Consider the following 25,709-nt stretch of genomic DNA (forward strand, 5'->3'; position numbering starts at 1 on the left):
TTCTCTTCCTGACAGGTGTGAGCAGCTGTTCAGGCAGCATGTGGCCATTAGCTACTGCAGCCCCTCAGTGTCAATGCATCAGTAGCRTGGGGATGAATGGGTTTTGTTGCAGTTAGATGGATTTGGGTAGGGAATACATCAGTATGAACCAGTACTGAAATTTGAGAAAGATGATTCATAATCTGAAGTAACATTCAGATAACAAGCTATTGCCCAAGTGGTCCAGCTCAGGAYTAGAAGCAATATGGCCATTTGGGGCTGGTTCTTGATTTTGCCTGAACCCCAGCAGAATCCTCTGTTATAATAAACATACAGTCCCTAATATTTAACCTTTTCAGCAGTAGCCTAAATGCAAGGGCCTTCTCACTGAAAASTTAGAATGCTTGACTTCTGCTTTTTGGATGGGTTTTTTTCTCTATGAAAAGAAAAATTAAATGAAAAATGAGCAGTAAACACGTCAACTTATACTTTTTGTGTAAATGTATCCTCCTAAGCACAGAAGAACTAATTAACTCAGCTGCTTGTAGTAGAAGTCTGACTTACAGTAAGACAGGAAAAGGAAGCTCAAGTGTTTTGAGAACTGGCCTTCATATGGATTCATATTCAGTAAGAATTTATGTAGCCATTATCAATAAGAATACATAAAATGCATTGTAGCAACCTCTATATTACATTGTAGAGATCATTGCACTGCAYTATTGTAGCAGTAAAATCAAACTTCCATGGTAATCTAAAGCAAAAATTTCTCCATTGATCTGCTGAAGGTACATGAGAATATAGCTTGATTCTCCAAGCAGCTGATCCTAAGAATTCACAATTCCTCTCTCCCGGGAATACAGCAGCTGAGAAACATCTTTATAAGAAGTCATCTAGTCAAGCTTCCTGGGACAGTACCTAAATTAGTTTTCTGCCCTTCTGAGCAAGGGTTGTGAATGGTCTGTTCTATTACAAACTCCTTTCTGGCAGATTTTCACTCTGAATCTACCAACAGAGAGAATCTGGCCCTTAATACTGTGCGTGTGAGTATTAAAAGATGAGATTTGGTGCATCCTTTACCCWTTAATTTCTTCAGTTTCTGACTGAAAGCCTAAATAGCCTTACTGTTAACTACAGATAAATGAATGTGTTTCATGAAAACTTTTTAAATGAAACAATTAATTTAGCAAAACATTTAGCATAACTTTGCAGTGTGTACCTATCGACCTGTTTCCAGGATGGGGAGGAATTCCTTATACCCTGTTATCTTTTAGATCTTACGGAGTTTGTTTTTCATTTGGAAGAAGGACAAAGATGGATAAGTGTGATTTCTCTGTTGGTAGATTTCTGTAGATCAGTACTCTGTCTGCTAGGCTCTCTTGGGTTAATAGGACAAAAGTGGTGCCTACAGGTTTCTGTGATGAACAAACGAAGTGTTGATTCTAAAACAATTCTATCAGGGGAAAAAAACCCACATTTTTTAAATTACCATAAATGCATTTGTTGTTAAAAAATTTTCAGTAGGCACTTTTTTGTATCTCTATCAGGAATAATTACTGCCCCTGGTGGATATGTCTTCAGTTAACTTAGTGTTAACTAAGGCAAAGCCATCTTTTCTGATTAAGTCTTCAGGTATCTGTCTTATTTGCCTTCAGTCTGTAGTGGGCATGGGTTGTCTGAAGTAGCTGCAAAGAAAAGATTGAACACTGCTGAAAACTTGATGTGAATGATCATTGCATCTCAGTTCTTGTGCATCTGTGGTTAGGTAACGGTGCTAGGATCATTTATTACTTTCTTAGCAACAGAGCCCTGAGCTCAAGGGACACCTTTCACAGTACAGAATCTGATTTAATTTCAGATTCCATTTAATCTTTATTGCTGCTGGGGCTGCCAGCAAAGATGCCTGTTGTAATGTGGATGTATCCACTAGGAAAAATTGACAGATGGTAACAAAATCTTGTACCAATAATCCAGGCTGTGTTTGAACTCATGACCTGTATGTGAAGGGCTCAGTATCCTGTTACAAATCCCTTGAGCTATCTACTCATCTGTGTCTAATTTTTAAAAAGTCCCTGTCTCACACCTATTTCTTCTTTCAGCATTTTACAGAAGTTAGTTTCCTTGTACTTYTTCTTTCTGTTAATGCCATTCTGGTATTTTTTCCAAACTTTAGTTGCTTGGATAKTCTCTTTCTCAATTTCTAAGCCTGTCTTTTCTGTGCTACTTGCTTTTAATTATCCATTAAAAGCGGGATAGTTTGGAATTTATTAAATTGTTCAGTATACAATGAATTAATGCAAACTTTTTTTAATCAATGTGACTATTTCAAGTTCAGGAAATTGCTCACATTTTAAGGGAGGTTTTAACAGGTGAGGAATGGTAAAGTTGGTGTAGAGATCTTCAGTCATTCTTATGAGAGCTCAGTTAATTAGGGCATTGTTTGGTATCTTCATTAATGTATTCATAAGACCTTTYTGCTCTTCACTATGACCAAAAAATGCAAATAAATGTTTTCTAAAGATATTAGTTTGTTGTTTGAGATTAATAAAAACAGAGTTAAAACTATGCTATAATAGGACTACTGTTGCAGTAATAAAGTATGGAACAAAAGGCAGTTTCTGTCATAGCTAGCTTACTTTGATAAGTAATTTTCTTATCTTAAGAATTAAAATTTGATTCTTAACAACCCCTCTTCATAAGCCTAAAAGTGGAGTTTTGGCTTTGAGTTTTTGGTAATGGTTAATATCTAACCATTTTATAGACAACTTGGGCTAAACACCTGCTCCTTCATCAGCAGATCATGCCAACAGTAGGTGAATTCACAAGCTATGTAGAACTCCTTGTGTATCTCTGAAATTTCAGATAAGAAAAAACAATTTTCCTCTGTACTGTAAATATGAATACAGAAATAAGCTGCATCAGATTTCATTTTAAATACGTAAACTAAATTATGTGTCAAAAATTAGCATTTTTTTATGAAATCCATTATGGGAAATAYAATTTCTATTTAATTAAGTGTTGATTAAAGTAGATAGTGATCTGTGAATTTAAAATTTAAAAAATTAATATGATTTCAGCTTCTTTAGAGGAAGTTCAGATATCTCCCTGTGTGATAGATACACTGGCATCAAGGTACAGTTTTCTGTAATTAAATGCATTTGCCTAAAATCCATGCCTCCATGAGATGACTCACATAAAATATCCATTAGAAGAAAAGTGYTTGTTCAGAAAGATATTTGTGTAGRTATTGGGAGTAGCTTTTTTCAGAAGGACACTAAATCACATGCTGTGCCTGCAAGAATGTGTGCAAATACCTTTTTTTTCTGAATCTGGAGTCAAAAACTAMCAACTAAAATTATTCTGACTGGAGCATAAAGTACCTGCCCTTTATGGGAGTGCATTTTGAAGCATTAAGTTACAATGTTATCAAATCACAGTATACTCTTTCCCCCCTGGGCTGATGCTTTGAATCATTTAAAAACTCTGGAACTGTTTTTCCTATTGCACTTAGGTACTGAAACTTGTCCTGGCGTTGTACCAAAGAAAGGAGATAARCAGCTGAGCGCTGTTTGCCCAGGTGAAAACAAAACTGAGAGACAGACAGAGGCAGCGAGTCTTCGGGTAGCTGCAGGAAAGGACCACATGGAGGAGCAGCTCTGCAGTGCTGAATCAACGTTGGAGCCACACACCCAGTCCACAGGGACAGTGGGCAGGCCTTCCTCGGGCTGTTTATCATCTGGGGATGCCAGTAAAGATAACAGTGTGCCGCTGAGGGAAAGACAGCTCTCCAAGGATGCAGTGAAAATAGAAGGGGCTGGGGAGGCTGGAGTGAAACTCGCTCTTGAGCCAATGGTAGATGCTTTGGTTTTAACAGATGCTGATTATATGCCTACGGATTTGGTTCCTTCTGATAAAGATGTGCCAGCTGATAGAAATCTCCTCAGATCGAAACATGCTGCTGGGTCTTCAGAAACTGTGAGTGGCCAGCATGGAAACTGTGATTTAAGGCAGCAGCAGATACAGCCTGATGATGATGATGAGGAAGAGTCTTCATGGGACAGAACTGCATCAGATGATTGCTCTGGGTGTAATAAAGTGTCTGAGCTTGCCCATTCACGAGTGGAAATACAGAGAGCAGCAGGACAGGAGGAGAAGGTCAATAATGAAGAACAAGAAGATTTGTTTCTCAGATTTTTGAATGGTAATGTAATAGACACTGAAGAATCCGCAAACTTTGCAAACCAAGAGGACTTTGACACTGTTCCAGATATTTCACCTGGACGAGCATCTTACAACTCCCTGGAAGCTTTATCACTAGATGACAGCTTTTCTTCTCTTGATGAACTTACAAGAAGAATAGAGATTACTGAGGTAAATATTGTGAATCCTGTGAAATCTTTCATGTTTATCTCAGTTAAAATATTTTAGAATATTGCCAGCTTCCAAATGTGTTCAATATTCCTTTATGTATCRCTTTTTCAAATCTGTAATCTATACATACTTAAATGTTCTGAGTTATTCAGGGAAAAACTCATTTTGCCTCTGTCTCCTTCTTGACCTGCAGTGCACTGTGTTTCTAAAAATTGGATTGATCTTATATATGAGTATGACACCTGATTGCTTTTAATTTTTTTTTATTCTGACAGACTGTTTAGAGATTCTCACAATGCTTATTAAATCCAATTATGTCAGAGATCTACATAATGCTTATGATTGTAACATCCTTCATTTCTATGCAGAGAACAAAGGTTGCTTTTTTGTGCCTATTCCATATAGATGAGAACTACATATGTATAAACTCTATATATGAATGAATGGGCTTCTAATTTTGTCAAGTTTAGATAGATTGTTGTTCAYCCCATGCTAAGAGAGAGCTTCTAACCCTGAGCCCACCTTCCTTAAGTACTGCTGATAGGTCTATGACAAGGGTGAGTGCTTCATAAGCTAAATTGCTCTTCTGAAAATAGAAAAAAATTATTGCTTTGGGACTTTTTTGGAGAGTGTATKATGACATCTTTGCTTTATTTGTCTTCTGATTTTGCTGCATTTGCATCCATGTGACCTTAAGAGCTTTTTTTTTTAAAATGAAAAAATGAGTTTATTGCGAAATGATGCTATGTCAGATGCTGGAGGCGGAAGACTTGTATAAAGGTATCTTCTTAGTTCATTCCTATTTTTAAGATATTTAACAATACAATATCCCCTGGCAATAAAGTTACAGTACTTCTCTGTAGATAAGGCTAATGCACAGAGACCAAGAACCCCCATGATTGCTCAGGGACAGCAGCCAAGGAGGGACCTAAATACTGGAAATCAGTGCTGATGTTAGAACACGTTTGGTAAAATCTCCAGAGCTGAAAACAGAGCATTTTGGGTTTCTTTATCCTTTCCAAGATCATGTCTCTTGCCTTTTTATGGGCTCTCAGAAGCATGCTACATACCAGGACTGACAGCAGCATGCACAAAACTGTATGCCAACAAATGTGGAAATCCACATACGTGTTAGTACATGAATCCCAAATTTTCCACTAAATCTATTGGCTTGTGTTCACTTAGAGGCTGGTTTTGAAAAAGGGTGTTTTGTTGACAGTCTGTASTAACCCCATGTACATGTATAACAAAAGAGTAATTTAAGTGTCATCCCTCAGCATTAAATTTCTTTTGAGCCCACTGAAAGTACAGCATTTTAACAGAGGAGTACTGTTCTGTTTCACATAGATAAAGCCTAAAYTAATCCTGTAGCATCTATTTTTAAACAGCTATGTTTGTGCCATTCGTGTTTTAGAGGATGGGATAGGAAGCAGCATATTGATACTGTTAGAAAAATTATTGTATTGATTGTCCTTGTGACCGATGATGATGCTTTACAGGGCACATAATTTCAATTCTAGTTTGCCTTCCCGCGGCTGGGACTGCCAGTACTCTGATGGCAGAGTTGAGTCTCTGCAGAGGAAAAAGTACCTTGAGATTTTCCAGGGTACTTTTTCTGGCCATATATGGCATAATGTTGGCTGCATTGGTGAGAGTCCACTTGAATCATTTGTAGCAAGAGGCCCGGGTTGTGTGTGAGGCAGGGGGGTTTAAATGGGAGAAGAGACAAAAGATGAACTTCTGGACCAATTAAAATTTGTAACATGCATCGGTCTGGGGTTGTTTTGCAATCTATTAAATTTCAAGGTGCAGCAAGATGAGTTGAGGACAATGCACCAGCTTGCATTGTTTCATTAAACACTTAACGTGTTTCCAGTAAATCTTACCATCCATCAGTAGCCTAGGGGTTTTTTTCAGAAGCGGTGAGCACCTACAGCTTTCCTGGAAGACACATTTGAARGAGTTTTGCACCCCTGAGAAAGCAGCATTGTTAAATTTCGTTCCTTGATTCTGTTTTAGTGCTAAAATAAGATTGCACCGAAGTGTTGACAGCAGGCTGATCTTTGTACCCAGCTGTAACACTTCTTCCTTGTCCTCTTGAAGGCTTTGAAATTGCACTATTCGGGCTATGGCAACTAAGAAGATAGCAGTTTTCATACAGTAGTTGTTAATGAGATATCTAGAAATGCATTGGTAGCCACATGAGTGAAATGAAATTAATCACATGAAATGTACCAATGTGGCAATAAAAAAGAAAAAAMCAATTCATTTGACTGTGATAAGGCTTGCCATGGAGGAAGTATTACAAAACTGCCACAAACAAATTAGAATGGAAGTAAAGAAATTAAATAAAGAAGTAAAGAGTTTGAAATAGCCTGGGTCCAGAAATTATATAGTAGGACAAATTTTCATTATTATTCAATTGACATGTAATAATAATTTCTTGAAAATGGGGAAGGGTATGTTTTTACAGTTAGGAACTTTTGCTTGTCTCCATATTGAGATCTAAGAATCATCTAATTCAGGTTTCTAATTTAGATACTTTGTCACTTTGTTTTAGTCTATCATTTACAATAACTAATTACAAGAGTGAAAATTCCCCAAATTCTGACTCTGGATTTAAATAGTTGCAAAACTAAAATAGTGCTTTGCATATTGTACAGGCCCTTATATTAGGTATTTCTTCACAATACAAACCATGTACAACAACATGCAAATGATGGAAAACCACAGTCATTTTACAGAAACAAGATTCATACAACTAGCAAAGAGCTTTGAAGCATGGTCAGCAGTTGGCAGCAAATATATCAGAAGTGTATACACTTCTTAGAAATCCTTGCTATCATTTCTGKGAGAATGAAATGACACACGAGTGGCAAAACAAATTGTAACTTCAATAAATTTACATTTTGCCACATAAAGGATGATATAAAACTTTTTATGTGAGTGACAGGGAAGTGAGTAAAGTCATTAAGTTTGTCCTTATTAGAAAATTTTAATTGGGAAGTTCTTTTTAGAAAGCAAAGAGAGTGAGGCTGTCTACTGAAAYAAAGTTTTTGGATGGCAGTTTGTATGCCGAGAAATGAGATCTCCATCTATCTGTACGAGCTTGGAGGCAATGTTTTGAATCCCCTGTTCTCTTGTTGGCTTGGGCCTTGTAGTTTTGAGTTTGCAAGAACTGCACTTCCATGTCATGTGCTTACATGGTATCTGAGCTATTTATCTCTGTAAAAAAGGAGCTCTGGTACTTGCATGGCAAGTGTATCAGTAGAAAAATGAAGTCTGTTGTTGGGGTATGAATACTGAATCTGCTAAGATAACTCCTTTTCAAACTCAAATTACATATGTAATATTTTATTAGCAAAGGGGTTTGTCTGCTGCTTTTGTTGTAACACAGGGCAGTCTTGGGTTTTATAATTTTCTGGATTACTGCTTTAAAAAATCTGGTATTGCTTGTAATAAACTATAGTCCTTTGCCAAGTAACTGRATAAGGAATACAGCCACAGAAGAATCCACAAACAAAACTTCTTGAGTAGTTCTCTGCATTCAGACCAAAATACTTCATACAATGAACTTTTCTTCCCAGTTCCCAGTTTGTAGTGCCTCCATTYTGGGTTGTTATTTTTTTAATGTCTATGTGCTGCAATTACTTCTAATTGCCAAGTTCAATCTGTTTTCTCTGAAAACCTTTTAGTATGAGGCCTTAAGTAAAAGACCTACAAGTTTTGTCCAGTGTGTTTATAAATACATATATATATATATATACACATATATATATATACATACACACATCATTTGTTGAAATATGCACAATGTAAGAAGCATTTTGGTATTTTATTATCAAATGCTGTTTTAAGCAGAGAAGAGAGAGGTAGTTTAATCAGTTTCTTTTTTCTAATTTTGCATCCTACCTATTAAAATTTATCTGAAAAGTGTAAAACTTTCCATTGAAGCAGAGTCACTTTCTATTAATGGTGGTGAAAAGAGAAAAGCTACAATATTCAACAGMGTTTCAATTAACCAACCATTCTTGCTGCTTTCATTCTTGACTGTTGATGAAAATGCCACCACACACTCGTGGCATGCCATTGTCAGTTCCTGTACAATGACTATAAAAGCTTCAGTCAAACGACCAAGACTTTGTGAAGGCCAGCAAAGCTGAGTGACTAGGCTCAGTTACGTAGATGATCCAAGACCATCTTTTGTTTCTTATCCAGCTTAGAATTAAGAAAATATATGATGTTTCAATAGGGTCATTTATGCAGCTCTTTTGCAGAGCAGTTTGGTGCAAACCTACATTTTCTGCCTGTGGTTCAGCTCAAGCCTCTGCTTGACTTGTGGTCAACTGTATTAACCACAGTTCCTTCATTAAGTTCCAATTTAAATAGTGTATTCTCCCTTCTAAAATTCCTTTTGCCTCCTAAAGACTGGTATGGTAAAACTTCATCTTCTGTGGGAGCTAAGTCCTTCTCCTTGGATGTTTAATTAGTGGGAGATGGATCTAATATACTCACTTTGTACATTGCAGACAAAGACAAAAAACCTTAACTGCCTAACTTGTGAAACTCAGAGGCAGATGAAGTGTAGTCATGGCATGGAGCTGTGTCAGGGCAGGTTTAGGTTGGATATCAGGGAAAGATTCTTCACTCAGTGGGTGACTGGGCACTGGAACAGGCTTCCCAGGGAAGTGGTCAGAGCACCAAGCCTGGCAGAGTTCAGGAAGTCCTGGGACAATGCTCTCGGGCACATGTTGTGGCTCTTGGGGTGTCTTGTGCAGGACTAAGAGTTGGGCTCAGTGGTCCTTCTGGGTCCCTTCCAACTCAGCACATTCTATGATTCTATTCTAGGTATGAATTATATACCATGTAAAGGGGCCATTTTTCAAAATATAGTTTATGGCTTTTTTTGGGATAGGGAAGTAACACTAGCCACACTGATTTTATTGCAAAACCAAAAGCAYTTGCTCCCTCTTTTTAAGTAAACGAAGATGTTCAGAATAGAGAAACCTGTGCTGTATCAAATTAGTTCTTTATACATTTAAAGTAAATCCTGAAATGTAGCCATGTAGGCTGACAGGGAAAGTAAATGAACCTCATTGTAGCAAGACTTTCCTCTGTAAAGCCTTTTATGTAACTGTAATTACTGTAACACATTTCCCCATAATCCTGTCAAGGATAGCCCTCTGCTTTTAAGCTTGGAGAAGACCTGAGTTTGTGACACCATCATTCAGAAGCTGCCACGAGCCAACAGACAAAATGAAGTGCCTCAGGTTGGAATAACGACTTCCAGAATGGACCACCCCTTCTAATCTTAGGGCAGACTGGTATGAATGCCCTGCCATCTCTGGGTGACATTCCCACCTTGTGCAGCCCAAGCCTCTTGGGAATAAGCATGCCAGGCCATAGCCAGTGTGCTGTGTGGGTGGTGTGGGAGGAGCCATTGATCCTCTTTATGAAAGCAATGTTGTAAGCAGAAGCTTAAAATAATCTACCCTTCTAAAGGATATCRTTTCATCTCCACCCTTCCAAATAAATAAGTCAAATTAAACTACTCCTACATGATCCCCCTTTCTTGTCACAACAAGGAAACATAAGTGTTTATTTTTCTGCTGGTCTGWTAAGTTTTCATGGCAGTTCTGCAAGGCTAATTTAACACTACCMGCAGAGGCTTCACCTCAGTGCACTCGTGTGTTGTGATGAGACACTTGCAGACTATTATTTCTGGGTCATTTGTGCCAACTACTGATCCTCTGGATGTTGGCTTAAACAATTTATTTCCTCCGCCTCCACACTTTCACTRCTTTCCAAGTACTTCATTGCGTTCTTTCAGTAAATAATCCATTCAAGYTCTTGAGCAGATAATCAAAAGGGAAAGTGAGTATCAAAAGTGTGGCAGAGATCAATTCTATCCTCTCAGTTGTGATTTTGGAAAGATTATTAGTCATTATGAGGCATTAGTTATACACCCACAGTGCCCAGCTGTGAGCTGTGCAGGGTAAGGTTATTTGTCTGTTTGAGGGCCATAAAATACTGCCCGACCAGAGACCTGCAAGTGTAATTGCCACATTTATTAGTAAATGTTGCAAATGCCAAAGTTGCTCCAGTGCCTATTGGATTGTGCCCTGTGCCTCACTGTGTGCTGTGCACAATCTCTCTGACTACAGCAGGCATCGATGCATTATATAAGCTCATGGCATGAAGCAAGCTTAAGGACTTAAGTTTATGTTAGTTTTCTGTTTTTCTACAGCTCTTGGAATCACAATGCTAATTAGTTTTTATGTGTGGTCTTCTAACTTAATTATGTTATGGATAGACAGAAGCAGTCAGCTGTCTGCAGCTAGTGTTGCTTGGAAGGCTGGGGTTTTTCAAGTTTTTGGGAAAATAGAATTATTTGGGGTCATCTAATAGATGAGTTGCAAACTCAGCTATAAATGTGATATGTTTTATCTGTATCACAAATGTACATATATTACTTTTAAATATAATAAATGTTACTGCTGCTCTACAGAATAAGTTTTTAGAAGTCCCAMTAAGATCTAGGAAGAAATAATTACATCTTTTTTGGGGGGCAAGGATGCTCACAAGATAAAAAAAATGGCATTTCTAAACATACTTTCTACTTTAATTTCTGTTCATTTCTAGCACACTGGGAATTACTTGCTTAGGAAAGCTTTTTTTTTCACTTCACCTACTTTCATGTCAGTAATAACTACAAGTTACAGACTGCTCAGCCATCCTGGTGTGGCTTAGCATATATTCTTGCAACTAATCCAAATGCTATAGCACAGAAAAAAGAAGTTAGGGTTTATTGACTTGTTGACCATACTGCTGTTTGTGCAATCTGTTTGGATGACCAGCCTGTAGGGAAGGATTTTTGAGTTGCCGCTGTACCCAGAGAGCTTATTGGAGCTGGAATTTTTCCAGGAAACTGAAGCTTTCTTTTTCCCCGGTATTCCCTCTCTTTGGTTTTGTAGCCCTCCAGTAGCTGCTTGTCCCCCCTGGGGAACAAATTGCAGTGCTGGAAAATTAATCTCRCAATAAGTATTTGTTGGTCTCTGCAGGATTATGTCTTTGGAGAGGCAGCAGCAGTGTGTCATTGACTTCTTATTGCCCTCTGATGATAGTGATTTTGACACAAATCCACCTCATCATTGCCCCAGACCATGAGAGCTTACAAAGGAACACAAACTACAGTCCAAGCAGTAAATGTGTGTGTATTTAACTTTGGTAACAGTTAAGGGCAAGCAGTGTCAATAAGAAGCAGAATGAGACTGCAGCTGTCCTGTGTGTTCAGGACTTGATGTCTTCAAGAAGGAGGTTTCACAAGTGCTGCAATGTTTAAGAAAAGTAGACTAGAAAGCATTTATTAACTGTTTAGCCCATTTCCTCCCTGAGTCATTGTGAGAAATTGAACCATGAGCTCTGTTTAACACCTCTTGTGTCACTCACTGACTTTCCTGTTAGATTGCTCCRGTGGAAGGATTGGTGTCTATACTAAAGAAGAGAGATGACAGGGATGGAAAAACAATTGCTCAAGTCCAGCAAAAGCAAACAAAGAGAAGAGTGCGATTCCAAGAAATGGAAGACACATTGGATCAAGGTAGTTTAAAGCTGTTAATTCATGGGTTGCACTTTTGGGGTGCAAAGTAGGCATTTATTGAACATACTGTCTTGGTTTTGTAAAAGTTACTAAGTGAAGATTGATCAGATTGTTAATCTGTACCAGGTTTGGGTAACAAGACTATAGAAGGATACAATAAGCATACTTCTGTTTTAAAGCTTGATGGAGAATGGTTTACAAATGACAGATATTTGAAGTCCTTTCATTGGTGTTCATTGCTTAGAGGTGGGATGTGTAGACTTCCTCCCTAAATCTATTTACTGTGTAGGTAGAGGGATGCAAAAGAAACAAGTCTGCTGTGCTTTGTCCAAGGGTAGATTTCCAGCCTTTTGTAGTACACCATGGGATTGCAGGGTGTCAGATTTTAACCTTGCTTTGTAATTTAACATCCATTCCTATTTGCTAGCTGTCATTAAATCTGGCTTTACACCTTACTGTCTTTTTGATGGGCCAAATAGCCTCATGAGAAAAACAATGTGTTACTGTGTTACAGTTTTCTGGAGTTTTACATCTCTATTATTCAAATGGAAGAGATATTAAKAGAAATACTTTTAGTTGCTAATGATATAGAAAGTGCTATCTACTGTGTATGCCAGCCACTAAATGGTATTAATTAGTGCTTAAAAGTACACTAATTAATAGTGCATGTCTTAAAAGTGCATGTCTCAAACATTCACAACCTAAAAGAGACCCTATCCCATCTTTTTCTTGAAATTATTTAAAATTCCAATGAGAGCTTTTTCTATGATGTCTCCCAAGGATTTAGTGATTCAAAAGAAAAGTTGTTTTATTATTACTTTAAATCTGTTTTCAAACACACAGAGAAAAAACTCCTGAATGATTCTTCTTTTATCCCATTTCTTCTCCCTGATGCAGAGTAAAGGGCATTTAGAAATTTTCTTAGAGCTACATCAGTCTGACCAAAGATGCAATGTTGTTCATGCATACAGATTAACAAGGACAAGTGAGGTTGTGAGGATGTAGGAGCAACCTCTGTATTGCTCCYGCTCTGGAGTAAACAATCATGCAAAGAATTACCAGGGAATAACTGAAATGTGAAATAACCTCTCACATTAGCCTACTCTGAAGGTTTTGTCTCTGTACTTAAAGTCAAAATGTGAGAGTAGTCACAAGCAGTTCRTTGTACTGCAGTCAGTGTCATTACAAACAAAGCAAGTATGTTTCCATTAGGTTTAGTTTCTAAGCTTTGGTTTTGTTTTGACTGTTCCGTGAAGTAAGGCTTTGGTTGTGGGGTGTTCTCACAGGAAAGTGTATTTTGCCTCAGTGTGGAATGACTCCACAAGTGATCTCAGCAAAGACAAGTACACAGACTGCAGAAATGAAGTGTTATAAATATTTGAGTTTCTGAAAAGTCTGAGAAACAYAAAATTCCCAGTATGTATTGTGGTCACTTAGACATGGTGAGCATTATTAAGTGTRTTTACCTCCTGACCCATTCATGATAAAAGCCTATCTCAGGTTTTCTCACATGCATTTGTATTGCCTTGTATAGCACACTTTTTCACCCTTTCTCCTCTTATTTGCAGATGAAGTGTCTGGTGGCTCCTGTATTTTGCTGATCCTGCTGTGCATAGCAACTGTTTTCCTTAGCATTGGAGGAACTGCACTGTACTGCACCTTTGGTGACATGGAATCCCCTGTGTGTACTGATTTTGCAGACAACATGGATTTCTATTATACACAGATACTGCAGCGTGTGGAAGAACTGAAACACTGGATAGCCTTCTCATAGCTGAAAGGAGTGAGACAGCACGTTGAGAGCTCACCAGTGGTTACTGGAGAGGGTAGAACAAAATTGTGATTTCAAGTTCTCTAACACTTGCCATCTGCAGGTGATGTGTATTTTATTATATACTTTCACATTTACTTAGAAATCAAGAAAATTTTAGTTTAGCAATCAGATGGCAAAATGTTCACATCTGTTCACAACTGTAGCAGCGTGGTATGGGAGCATAAAAAATTATTATCTTCATCCTTTTGAGAGTAGGCAAGTAGCTTTTCATCCACTTGAGCAAATGAAGAAGAAGGAAGAAAATTAACTGTCTTCTGTATTCTCTCCCATTGCCACACATTGTGTAAGCAATCTCTGGAAGCTTAGTAAAAGGACAGCTTTAATTTACAGCTGTTTGTGCAAAAGTGTTGCCTCAGCTATCATGCAATAAGTCTCTGTTTTATGGAAACATTATTTTTTTTTCTAAGTCTTACCGGTTTTATCCATTTTATTTCTCCTGGTGAGCCATGTAATTATTTGGGTGGAGTGAGAAGAGTGCAGTGGCATTCACGGAGCCCTCATTGGGTGATTACCAGGCTGACCCTGTATCTTACAGCTTACAGTGCATATAATGGATGGGATAAATCTGCTGGCAGATTTCACTAAATTTCTTGGACCTTTACTCTCAGTATCATGCGGGTTGTTTTAGAAATGGAAGGTTAAAAAAGAAATCACTGGTCTCACTAAACAGAAACAAAAGTAAGATGTTTAGTAAATTATTCATATTAAATAGTCAAGTGGCTTTGGCCAGTTTTGAAGCACCTGGTAGCAGGTGTGGGGCTAACTGGGTTTTCCTCCAGTTATGTCACTGACTTGGAGTAATCACTTTGTGCCTCACTTTCTCCTCCATAAATGGGGAATAACGATCCTTGCCTTTGTCTATGAATATTTATCGGAATTAGGGCTCATGTCTGATTCATCCCAAATAAGGGCACAGGATCACAGAACTGTGTGGCTGCAGCCTCTGTCAATGAGTGAGAGTTCCGTAAAGTGGGACTGATCCAGCAGAAGAGATTCAGAGATTCCCTGCAGATCCACAGCATGTTAGTGTTCCAGGGCACTTGTTCCAGCTGATAAAGCACATGTGCATCTATTTGCCCTGCAGTTCTGAGACCTGTATTGTAAAATCTGTTCTTTCTCTATCAGCTTTACAGACAAATTTAGATCAGTACAAAGAGTCATTTTAACTGGGTATTTCTACCACTCGGTGCTCAGCCCTCCCTGTGTGGTGGTGAGAGAAACACTGACAGGACAGTGAAGGTGAGAATTGGATACGCTGGCCTTGGGGCCACACTCTGGTCAGGATGTGGCAGCTGTTCTTGCACAGAGCACAATGGTCCAGCCCTGCCGACGGTGTGAGTGTGAAACGATTCCTTTACACCTCAGGAAACAGCATTTTTGGGGGGTCCACTTCACTCCACTCTGTGATTTCCTGCTTACTAACCTTGTATGATGCAGTGTGTTCAGGTTTAGGATATTTTTTTGTAAAATGCTATGAAGTGAAATCCTTAAGATACTGCTCAGAATTATAACATTAAAGATCATGCTTTCTGACATTTGCAAGCAAATTGTCCCTCTAGTGAGCTTGATTGTTCCTCATGCACTGTTATACTTAGCAGGTTTTTAAAGTGAAAGTTAAAATCATGTTTTTTCTAAAATAAACTGCATGCATGGTTTCTCTTTTTGTTTTCACTGTGGAGGCTTAGTTTATTTATACCCTAGGGAGCCTCATGTGCAGCTTTATATTAAATTAGCAATTTTTAAATGCCCAAATTAATGAAAACTTTTGCTTTCAAAATGAAACTTGAGAACAGCAGTGTGGGGGTTTTTTGTTTGTTTCTTGTCCTCAGAGTATCATAATACTGGCTACTCTAAAAGGAGAAAGACACTTCTGTTTTTTAAAGKGTTACTGGCTGGTTCAGTTTATTATTTGAAATCTGGGTTTGTTTATTTATTTAGTTTTTCTTTTAAAGWGAAGCTTAATTTTCTTTTTTGTCAATTTACTCACAGAGTAATTAGAAAGCATGCATTCAGTTAAAGTATGTGTTTATTGTGACTGTGTAGTTAGAATGTATTTTGGGTTTCTGTAACTTTGCATTGAGTGTTTCAGGATATTAAGTTTATTCCAAAAGAGACGACTGTTGATTTCAGCTTAGAAAAAAATATTTTTTAACTTTTTGTGCACTTCATCACCAAAAAAATCAAGAGGTATTTATAGATCTATTTATTCAAAAGTATATCAGACATGGAGATCAAAGATCCACAACTTTTAGGTTCATTTAATTGAAACTATTTTTAAATGATCATTTTATTTAAAACTATGAAGTTATTTAAAGTCAAAGCAATTTTTTAATTAGTWTCTCAGTTTCAAACCAGTGCTTCAAATCCTGGTATATTCTCTTTGTGCCGTGTTCCTGGTGCAAAGACTCAYTTGTATCAGCAGAACTGCCTACGAGAAGACCATGAGGAGGTTGGCACCACTTCACCAATGCGTACCCACCGGAGAATGAGCAGCCAGACATCCTGTGTGACTCACACATCCTGCACTTGTAACTTGGAGCATCTCTCCAGCCTTCCCARCTATGCCAAGGTACCACACCTGCAAAGTCTCTCAGGGTTTGAGGGAGCAGAGAGGGCATGTGTGCACAGGCTGTCCTGCTCCTGATCTCACCTGCTCACTCTTCAGCTGCAACTGAGGGTTCGAATCTGGATCCAGTCTCTGTTGGCATTCCTTATAAAAAGCTGATGGTACAAGTTCTTGCTTCGTGTGACCATGCTGTCAGTGCAAATCGTTTGCATGGTCTGTAGCACATTTCAAACTTGCAGCAGCCAACAGAACAGAATTGGCTTTGTGTTGGAACTCCAAAGAGCGTGCAGGTAGGCCTGATGTTKGCCTTCCTATATGTTCTGTTGTCTTGGGAATATTGGTGACATTGCTTCCACCTGGGTGACCTGAGGGGTTAGGATCTTGCAGACAGGTAAATCAAAACAAAAAGAAATAGTTGATTTGGACAGTTATTCCTCTTGWCTGAGTATCTGAGGTAAAATAATACCAAGCAGYCGCTAAGATTGTTTCAGGAGGAGAAAAGCCGAGGAAAAAGGTTTCTCCTTCRAACACACACAAGATACATTTTAAAGCCTTTTGTGTATGACTTTTAATTTGTTCTGTTTGCTTCCCTACCAGTGTCTTTATGGCTGTAGGGGAAACATATTGTGCTGATAAAAACATTTGTAATTGGTAGAAAAATTTAGGGAATGGTTCCATACTTGACAGTAGCTTAAAACAGTTTCATAAAATATGACTGTTTTTCAGGCTGCTAGTGTACCTTCAGAGAAGTTGTGGTCATTGCAGCACTCTACTAGAAACCCTCACCTTTCTGTTCATTCTTTGAGCATGATTATTTCAAAAATATTCTTGTCATAAAGAAAAAAAACAACAAGACTTTTTATATAGATTCAACATATGCTGACAAAAAATCTGACCATGTAATTAACACCCTCACCCCAAATTGTCTAGACTACACCAAGAAAAGCACTGTGCTGTAGTGTGGCCACGCTATACTACAGACTTCTTCTCAAGACACTGTGAGTAAGGAAGCAGACATTCCGCAGCCCAGATATGCCAGCAGAAGTTTGTGATCTAGACACAACCTGTGTTTTAATTTTTTTCCATTATCTTTGCTTTCATACCTGGAAAATRTGTAGTAGCCTTGGTGACGAGCAGTGGGATGTATTTTAACAAAAAGGGAAACTCTTGTTTAGGGTTCTTGGAAGTAAAGGGCAAGTTTGAATGATCAAATAAACAGAGTACATTGGAAGTCCAGATTCTTGTGTGACTGGGTACTGCTCCACTCAATAATCTAAAGGGATGATACTCTCCTAAGAAAACGTGTTTGCCTACTTTCTACTSTAATGTGAAACCAAGAACATCTGAAAGGAATCAAAGTCATTTGTAACAAATTTTTATCTTAAGCTTCCTTTAGCAAAAGGAGTAAATATTTGTCTTTGAAAGTCACCCAAGCTTGTAATTTACATACTGTAGCAAAAATAATAAAAACTGTCCCAAAGAAAATACATGAACCTTTTTGGATATTGTGATTTCTAAATGTCTGAATAGACTGAGGGAATTTTCTGTGAAATTCAAGTAGACAAGGAGTACCTCCAATAAGAATTTCGTGGTTAAGCCCATACCAGAATGGAATATGAGGATAAATCGTGTAAGGTTCCAGTTTTTGGTGTAGTTTCCCTGGGTGATTTGTCTTTGCTTCAATAGTTAATCAAAAAAACTGGCTTAGTCACAGAGCCTGGTGCCATCCGACAGTTGGGTTTCAAGTACTAAAGTACTGCATCATTGTGAGGACAATAGATGGTGAGTTTCAGAATCCCTAGTGGATGGGTAGTGGTCACAAGACATTCTGCTCTCTGACCTCAGTGAATTAAATAAAAACCCAAATCATTGCAAGTCAGTCCAACCCAGAAGYCTCTGATTTGAACCGGAGTATGCCAACACTACGTTTTCCAGCACTTCTCCACCCATTTTTATTCCTTCTGYCCTCTTCCCATTTTTCCATWTCTTTCCCAGTATGCAATAGCATGTGTTTGTCATTCATAAGGGAATTGAGTTAGGAACCTCAGAAAGTCTCTAGTCCAACCTGCTCAAGACAAAATCAGCTGAGATCAGACCAAATTGCTTAGGGCTTTAACGAGTCGGGTCTTGAAACCCTCCAAGGATGGAGACTGCACAACCTCCCAGGSCATATTCTTCTGCCTGGCTATCCTCAAAGTGAAAAAGTTCTTCTTTATACCCTGTATAACCTTTCAGTTTGTTGTCTCTCATCCTCCTGATATGCACTGCTGTGAGAGAGCTGCTTGGTAAGCTCCTCAGAGAAACCCTCTCTTCAGGCTATACAGTATTTTCTGGCACTGTCTGATTCTTCAAACTTTCTTGTCCACACAGTGTCTTCTTTYCTGACAGGGATCAGAGTTCTTCTATTAGACCAGGCATTCTGCATCCYTTTCCCTCATCCACCTTACACTCTCAAATTCAATATTAAGATTTAGAAATCAGCAGTGAGGCCACAGGCAAAACTGAAATTACAACTACTCTTGCGGTAAAAACTCTTGATGACTCTCACTGGTCAACCAATATATAGCAGTGATTGCAGAACTTACGCTGAGTGTTGTACTACTTTTAAACAGCAGGTGTTCAAAGGACTGCATGCTGACATCCATGTGTCTTAATGAAAYAATCTGAATATTTTTCTCTAAAAAGGCTATGCAAAGAAGCCCAAAATATTTAACTACAACTCCTTTTTCTAAAATGAGTTTTTTAGATTTTGGTTTTTTTAAGGCTCCTTTATATCATTTGTGATTTGTGTTACTGTAAGTTAAATGTCATGGTAATTCTTCTTTGTCRTAACATGAGCCTGGGGCTTACTGATCTCAGTAATGTCCAAAAATTGTGGTCRTCTCTTGAAGAAAATGATGGTGGGGAGTAGAGTAGGTGCATGCTGTTTTACAGTTGCTCTGTGACAGCTGTTACTGAATTGATACCAGTAAATTTCAGCCAAAATCGTACACTGGGGGTTCATCCTGATTTTGTTTGTTTGTTTGTTTGTTTGTTTGTTTGTTTGTTTGTTTGTTTGTTTGTTTTAAATATGGCAAGCTGTCCAAAATAGAAAATATAGAGACAGCACTGAAGCACAGCTAATATTTCTAAGGCAAGTCAAATACCAGGCTGAACTCCTCCATTAATCTAAAATTGTTAAGCTGCTCTTTCTTGAAAACAAGTTTGAATCCATCTTCACATGACATCAGATCCATCAGCTSTCTCCCTCTGCTTTTTGCCAAGGATCTGTCTAGCAAAGTGCCATCTTTGAGCCAAGTTGGGCCCCTGATGTAGCACTCATTTGTTTGGCTGTTGGGAAGTTTCCAGTAACACTTCTGTCAAGTGCCAGATAATGGCTRTGTCCCATTCCATTGCCTGGCACTAAAAATCAGTTTAAGCCCCACTATTGTGCTTTCTTAGAGTGATCAACTTTAAAGCTGTTACCAAAAACAACTTTCGGAGTGAGAGCTAAATGTTTTTCAGGAAGTGTCATGTTCCAAGTACTGCAATGAGAAAATTGACTGGTTTTGCCACAGCAGGTCCAGATCCCAAAATTRCTGTTTCAGTGCATGGAAGCAGTGCCCATGCTGTGTTTCCAACAGAGCACCCGTTAAGCTTGCCAGGATTCATTGTGTTCTCCTGAGCTGACAGCCTTGCAGGAGAAGGTAGTGGCTGCATCAGAAGTGGTGAAAACATATATGCAGTAGAAGTTGAGCRGCTTGAGGATGTTGTTCCTTCCATGTAGACCTTACACATAAAAATGGACTTTTTTTTAAAAAAAAAATCTTTTTTCTGGAACCATTCATCAATTTTCTTTCATGTCTTTTTATTAGAGAAATGCAGCATTAAGCCAATTCCTCTGTTTCTTTTCCAGAAATAGGAATTAATGATTTTGCCAGAGAGAACATGCATCTTGCTGCATGGTGCTGAGAATCTTCATTCTTGTACAGCTTTTCTGCCAGAATTCGTAATGAAATTGATAGTCTCTGAGGCTATGAGAGTAGCAAGAATATTTTCACTCTACTTTTTCTGAGCTACCTGAATTTAGTGCATCATAGAACGGACTTGCAGAAAAAAAGGGAGTGGAACATCTGAATCACTAAGGATCCATACAATCAATTTCAGCAAGACAAAATATCAGTATCTACCATCATAGAAACCAGCAAGGCTGCTTCAAAAGACCCACCATAAATAACAGAGTATGTTTGAAAAGAGTTATAAAGAAAAAGAATTTACTGAGGTTTCTTAGTGACTTTTCAAAGATCTTCAGATTTATGTAGAAGTTAGTAAATTAAATAAGGGGAAACAACTTCTCAGTGTTACACAAAGGTAAAAATGAAATATTTTATGGGCAAAAGGGTTGCAGAAATAATGTAGCAAAGACCTTAGATTAACTGGTAATTTTTTATTAGAAAAGAATAAAAAATATTTCTGATAAAGACATCTATAATGATGGGGCTTTTTTCATCAGATCTTACAGAAACAGAAAAAAGATTGTTAATGACATCAGGGAGGAAAAGGACTAAGGATTARAATATTGTTAAATTCTTTGTAGTACTCCTTAGGAGCAATTTAAGTGGTTTGTACAAGGTCACGTAGCAGGAAGAAGAAGAGCAGGATCAGAGCTTATAAATCCTATTTTATGATCTTTTGTCTGTTCCCAGTTCTCACTAGGGCAACATAGATTAGGGAAGATAAATGAGTACCCTTTTGTTCATGGTCTCTTTGACTTCACACAGCTTTGAAGACTTCCTTTAAARATATTTTATATTCTTCTAAATTCTATGGTGATCTTAAGGAATCAATTTTATTCAAGGGATGAATTTCYTTTCTAGTATGCAGGACAAACTGCAGATGCCCTTTTAGTGTATTTTTAGTACTTGATATCATCATAGCCATGGTAGCTGGTTGCTATTTACATGTTTTAAAGCAAATGCTATCAACAGACCACAAACTTGTGGGAACACAAAGTAAAACGGCAATTCCAATCCTCAGAAAATGAGGCTCAGGCTGTCTGTAGTCACTTTGTGTTTCTCCGCCTCACCCTTACTACTCATGCTCTGTTAAGTACCAGGAAAATAACGATTCTCAGCAGAACGGGCCCTGCTGAGAATCCTAATCAAGGCACAATCCYGCAGCTCTGCTGGGCTTCACACAATACCTATCACTGTGCCAAGAGGGAGGAAACAAAGCGATGTGGGAAGAAGCCGCAGTCACCAGATTCTGCCTGCCGGCAGAAATGAAGTTCTTGTGAGGCACAGAAATGTTTTGACCATCGAGTGGATGTTGTCATCACTGTCTGCAAATGTGAAAGATGAAAACATTTCAAATGTTCTTGGCATCCCTCAAAATGCCCTTAATAACCCTATATTCATTTCATTTTTTGTGTCACTGAAAGTTTTCCGTTAGTTGAAGGCAAAGAAAATTATGCAATGTTTTTTTGAGGGTTTTCTTGGCTGTCTCTTGTATTTTGCTATAAATAGGGCATTACTTTACTGAGTCAATTCACTGGGTAACAGCCCTTGATTTACCTACAAAGGCAAAGTAGATGGCCATTAGCAATAAGTGACTCATGTATTATAAAACAGCCCCATTAAAAGGAACCATCCCTATGCAGTAGGTTGATGAAAAAATATTTCAGTGAATTTGCTGAATTTTGCAATGCAGAGCAAGCCTTGTACAGCCCACCCATACTGCCAGCTCAGTCTGGCACTTTGTTCAACTTTGTGCTGGGATCTTTCACGGCTACAATTTCTCAGTACAGAGAAGCCATGGGGGCAAGTATTCTTCCCTTTGCTCCTTTGACCACAGAAATGACCAGGTCTCTCAAATCCAAGAGTCATCTGTAAAGACACCTACCATTTCAGTAATGAAACCCCAAAACTGTGAATCAAATGTTCTGYTCCTGGGAGATCAAGCACTGTGCTTCAGGACTGAGCCTGAAATTGTTTTGCTGGCAGTCCAGCATAGAAGAGTCTGCACAGCTTGTCCTGTGGGTACTTTCAGAAGCAGTTCAAAGTAATTGCTATCCTGAGCGCTCCCAAAAATGTTATAAGAATCTAAACCTGCTGATATTCATTAAGTAGATACATGTAGTATGAGGGATTGAAGACTTTGGGATCCCTGAACAGAAACATCACAGAATCCCTAAAAACACTTGTAGAACATTTTGAGTGGAAGCAGTGCTGCTGAAGCTTTTTTTACTTTTTTTGTCCCAATTCAGGGACAATTCTCTGAAGATCCCTGTGGCAGAACTCATTCTAACACTCCTTAGATTGAATGGAGTCATGGTAATTTCAGAAGTAAAACATTTTAAGCAGTATCAGCACTTTGCTAGTCACGCTTTGAATGAAATGGTTCCCCTGCATTGTCACAAGTAATTGCAATGAACCCTGCACCTGAAAATAGAAGGGAAGAAAGCCCTTCTTGTTTCTCACTTTCTGAATTTTCTATGAATATGAAAGCTGTTTCAGAGGGGCTGTAGGAAAGTATTGRAAAATAGGGAGATGCACTTAATATTTCTGCCAGGTTTTGTGTTGTGCCATCAGGTGAATAATTTACATTTGGTTTTAGGGGGGTTTTTTGTGAGTTGTTTTAGCATCATAATGACTACACTTTGAGATTTTACAGTTATTTTAAGCTACCTGTAGAAATAAAAACTGCTTTTGCCTCCTTGCATTCCCCCATGGGATTGAGGGGTGAAGATGGTTTCTTGATGGATTCCAGTCTCTGCTATCTGCAGTGCACAGACTTGTTGGTCCTTCCTACTTTATACCATCTGCAGTGGAGCAGAGCTTTAAGTGGGATTTATGTTGCTGGTGGTCTCTGCRAAGGGTGGGGAAATGGAGGGGGCTGGGCAGAAACAAACTGGAAAATACAACCAGGTTGTTGTTGAAAGTGTTAATGACAAAAGCTTTGGAAAGGAATGGTGAAGTCTGCCCCCCACCCTTTTTGCATTTATACCAGTTAAGCTTTTTGCTACGTGTGACTCACTGTAGTRACAGGATTAGTTAGGATTTAGTGATTTAGATATATTTAGTGATTGAGATTCTCAAGTTCACTGAGAAATTGCTCATGATAAGCTATTCACTGAAAATCTGAAAAATAATGTGGGTGGCTAATATGAAGGAAAAAATGAGCCAAATTAAGTTACACCTTCCAGTTTAAACACAACCTAGAAATTCCCTAGCACAGCTGCCTCCAGAAGCAGYATTCTGTCACAGGTATCGGCCGTGGAAACTGCTCTTGGCTGCAGAGAAATTCAGGCATCATATTGGTTCTGTGGCTTTTTTCCTTTTTGCAAGTGACTTCCTTGTAGGTTTTTGTGCAGCAGGTAGAGGTTTTGCCCATTTCTTTCCAAATATGTACCCAGGTGGTGGCAGAGAAGAGTGATGCTATCATAATCTCTTACTGAAATAGAAAAAGATTATGGTCACAGCAGGTTGCACCCATCTTTTGTGCTATTGTTACATTTCTGTGCACCCATTTTTCAGACCTGAAATATCCTGTTCTTTTCAGTTGTGCTAGGAGTACTAAATACAGAGAAACCACTTTAATGGTGTCTACCCCTGTGTCACACAGGAAAACCAGAAAGGRATGTTAGATGAATAATCTTATCAGCCCTTATTAAAATTCATTGTTAGATCTTTGTGAGCTGAAGTACTTATCTCAGCACATCTCACTGAGGTGCTGCTTTTCAGCACCTGACAATTTCCAGGGCACGTTTGAGTAAATGGTAAAAAACTTTCAGGAGGGGGAAGGGAAGGGTAGGTCATGTAATTAGATGAAAATAGGTCGTATTGCTGGGATTTTTCTTGTGATGAAATGCTCATTGCTGCCAATCTATTCAAATTGGGGAGAGAGAGAGGAGCAGGGGATATAGCAATATTGTCCTTTCTTCAGGCTGTTTCTTGTTTCTCATTGTCTCTTGACCTCAAATATCTCACTCTCCCCTAAAAAAAAATTCAGACTCCTGCTGCTGCATCTTTACTGTGAGGAGTACTGCTTTCTTAAAGTAAATTACTGTTGGACTATGCTGGAAATGTCACCAGAAATGCATATTATCATTAAGATACTTGCTTCCATTTCCTCCTTTGGAAGAAGAATTTCATTTTGGTGTACTGCAAATTTCCGGTGTAACTACCTTTGAATTTCAAATTCACTTCAAACCATGGCCCATGCATGGTCTCTGTACTTGGCCCAGCTCGCACGAGTTTAATGTGCATTGTCAAGCAGCCTTCTCTCAAATTATGCAAAATTGTTGGAAGAGATCAAGTCTTCTGTCTTTTTAAGGCAATAACTCAATATTTACAAGAAAGCCTTCAAACAGTGGTTTAATTAGTGCTAATCCAATTAATTAGGTTTAACAATGGTTAAATTAGTGCTAATCCATCACTTTAAGTGACTGGTTCCATGAGCAGAACCTGATGAGGAGGAGGCATTTTAACGAAGGCTTGAAACCACTCATTGAGTAAGGAAGGCGGAAAGGATACTGAGTARCTTCCCAATGACTGCATGAACAGGAATCCTTGAAACAACAGGATATGTTAATGTAATTAAAGACAACGTCATAATAGATAGGTACCAAAGCCCAAATCAAAGAAGTTCAAGCAGTCTTATTTCTGGGATTTGAGGCATTGGCTTTACAGTCTTAATAAACAGGGCTCTTTAGAGAAGCAGCAACAGAGCTGCATTGCTTTAAAATATTCAGCTCAGTCAAAATCAGAACGCTTCTGAGTGTTAGGCTGTTTTCTTCCAAAACAAAATCATTGCAAAATGGAAAAAGCCTTTTGATAGTCTTGCAACATCATCTCTAGCTCAAGCAAAGCCAGATTTTTATATGTTCACAACCAATCTTACACAAATACTTTTGTACAAATTTGTCACTGACCTTTCARTCTTGGAGATAAGTATTTTATTGCTATTCTAATTAGTGTTTAAAGCACTTTATGTGTCATACAGCTTGGCAGTGCACAGGTCCTGATATCATGAGGGTTCTGCATATGCTCCACTTCTGGTGCAGGCCTACATCTCCCCAAACAAGAGGCACTGGGAACACAGGCAGCCCTTGCTCTGCCTCCTTCCATCTCAGAATGTGGAACAGGGAGCAGCAGGGCAAGAGCAGCCCAGCTCTCCAGGCGCTGCACTTCTGCCCCATATTTTGCCATGCCCTATCTGGGGTGTAAGGGTGCTCAATTTCCCTCCCACCTCTGCAAATTCCATAGAGGAATTGGAGGAATTCCTCMAATTCCATAGAGGAATTTGATTTTCAAGTACATTTGACATGTACCTAAAACTAGTAAAATACTTTGAGACACTCTTGCTTTTTTTTTTAAATGCTA

The 25,709-nt window shown here is 38.5% G+C and overlaps 1 protein-coding gene across 1 annotated transcript in view; it reads left to right on the forward strand.

Moving 5' to 3' along the window:
• CNST (consortin, connexin sorting protein) overlaps window positions 1-17,007 on the forward strand; it is a 35,072-nt gene extending 18,065 nt beyond the window's left edge. The window contains exons 8-10 of the mRNA XM_057389758.1: window positions 3,488-4,347; window positions 11,812-11,947; window positions 13,516-17,007. Coding sequence (XP_057245741.1) covers window positions 3,488-4,347; window positions 11,812-11,947; window positions 13,516-13,721 — 1,202 coding nt within the window. The 3' untranslated portion in view covers window positions 13,722-17,007. The remainder of the gene's footprint in view (window positions 1-3,487; window positions 4,348-11,811; window positions 11,948-13,515) is intronic.
• The last annotated feature ends 8,702 nt before the right edge of the window (window positions 17,008-25,709 follow it).

Source organism: Malurus melanocephalus, unplaced genomic scaffold, assembly GCF_030028575.1.
Source record: "Malurus melanocephalus ecotype Western Australia unplaced genomic scaffold, MMel_1.1 scaffold_19, whole genome shotgun sequence".
Taxonomy (NCBI): domain Eukaryota; kingdom Metazoa; phylum Chordata; class Aves; order Passeriformes; family Maluridae; genus Malurus; species Malurus melanocephalus.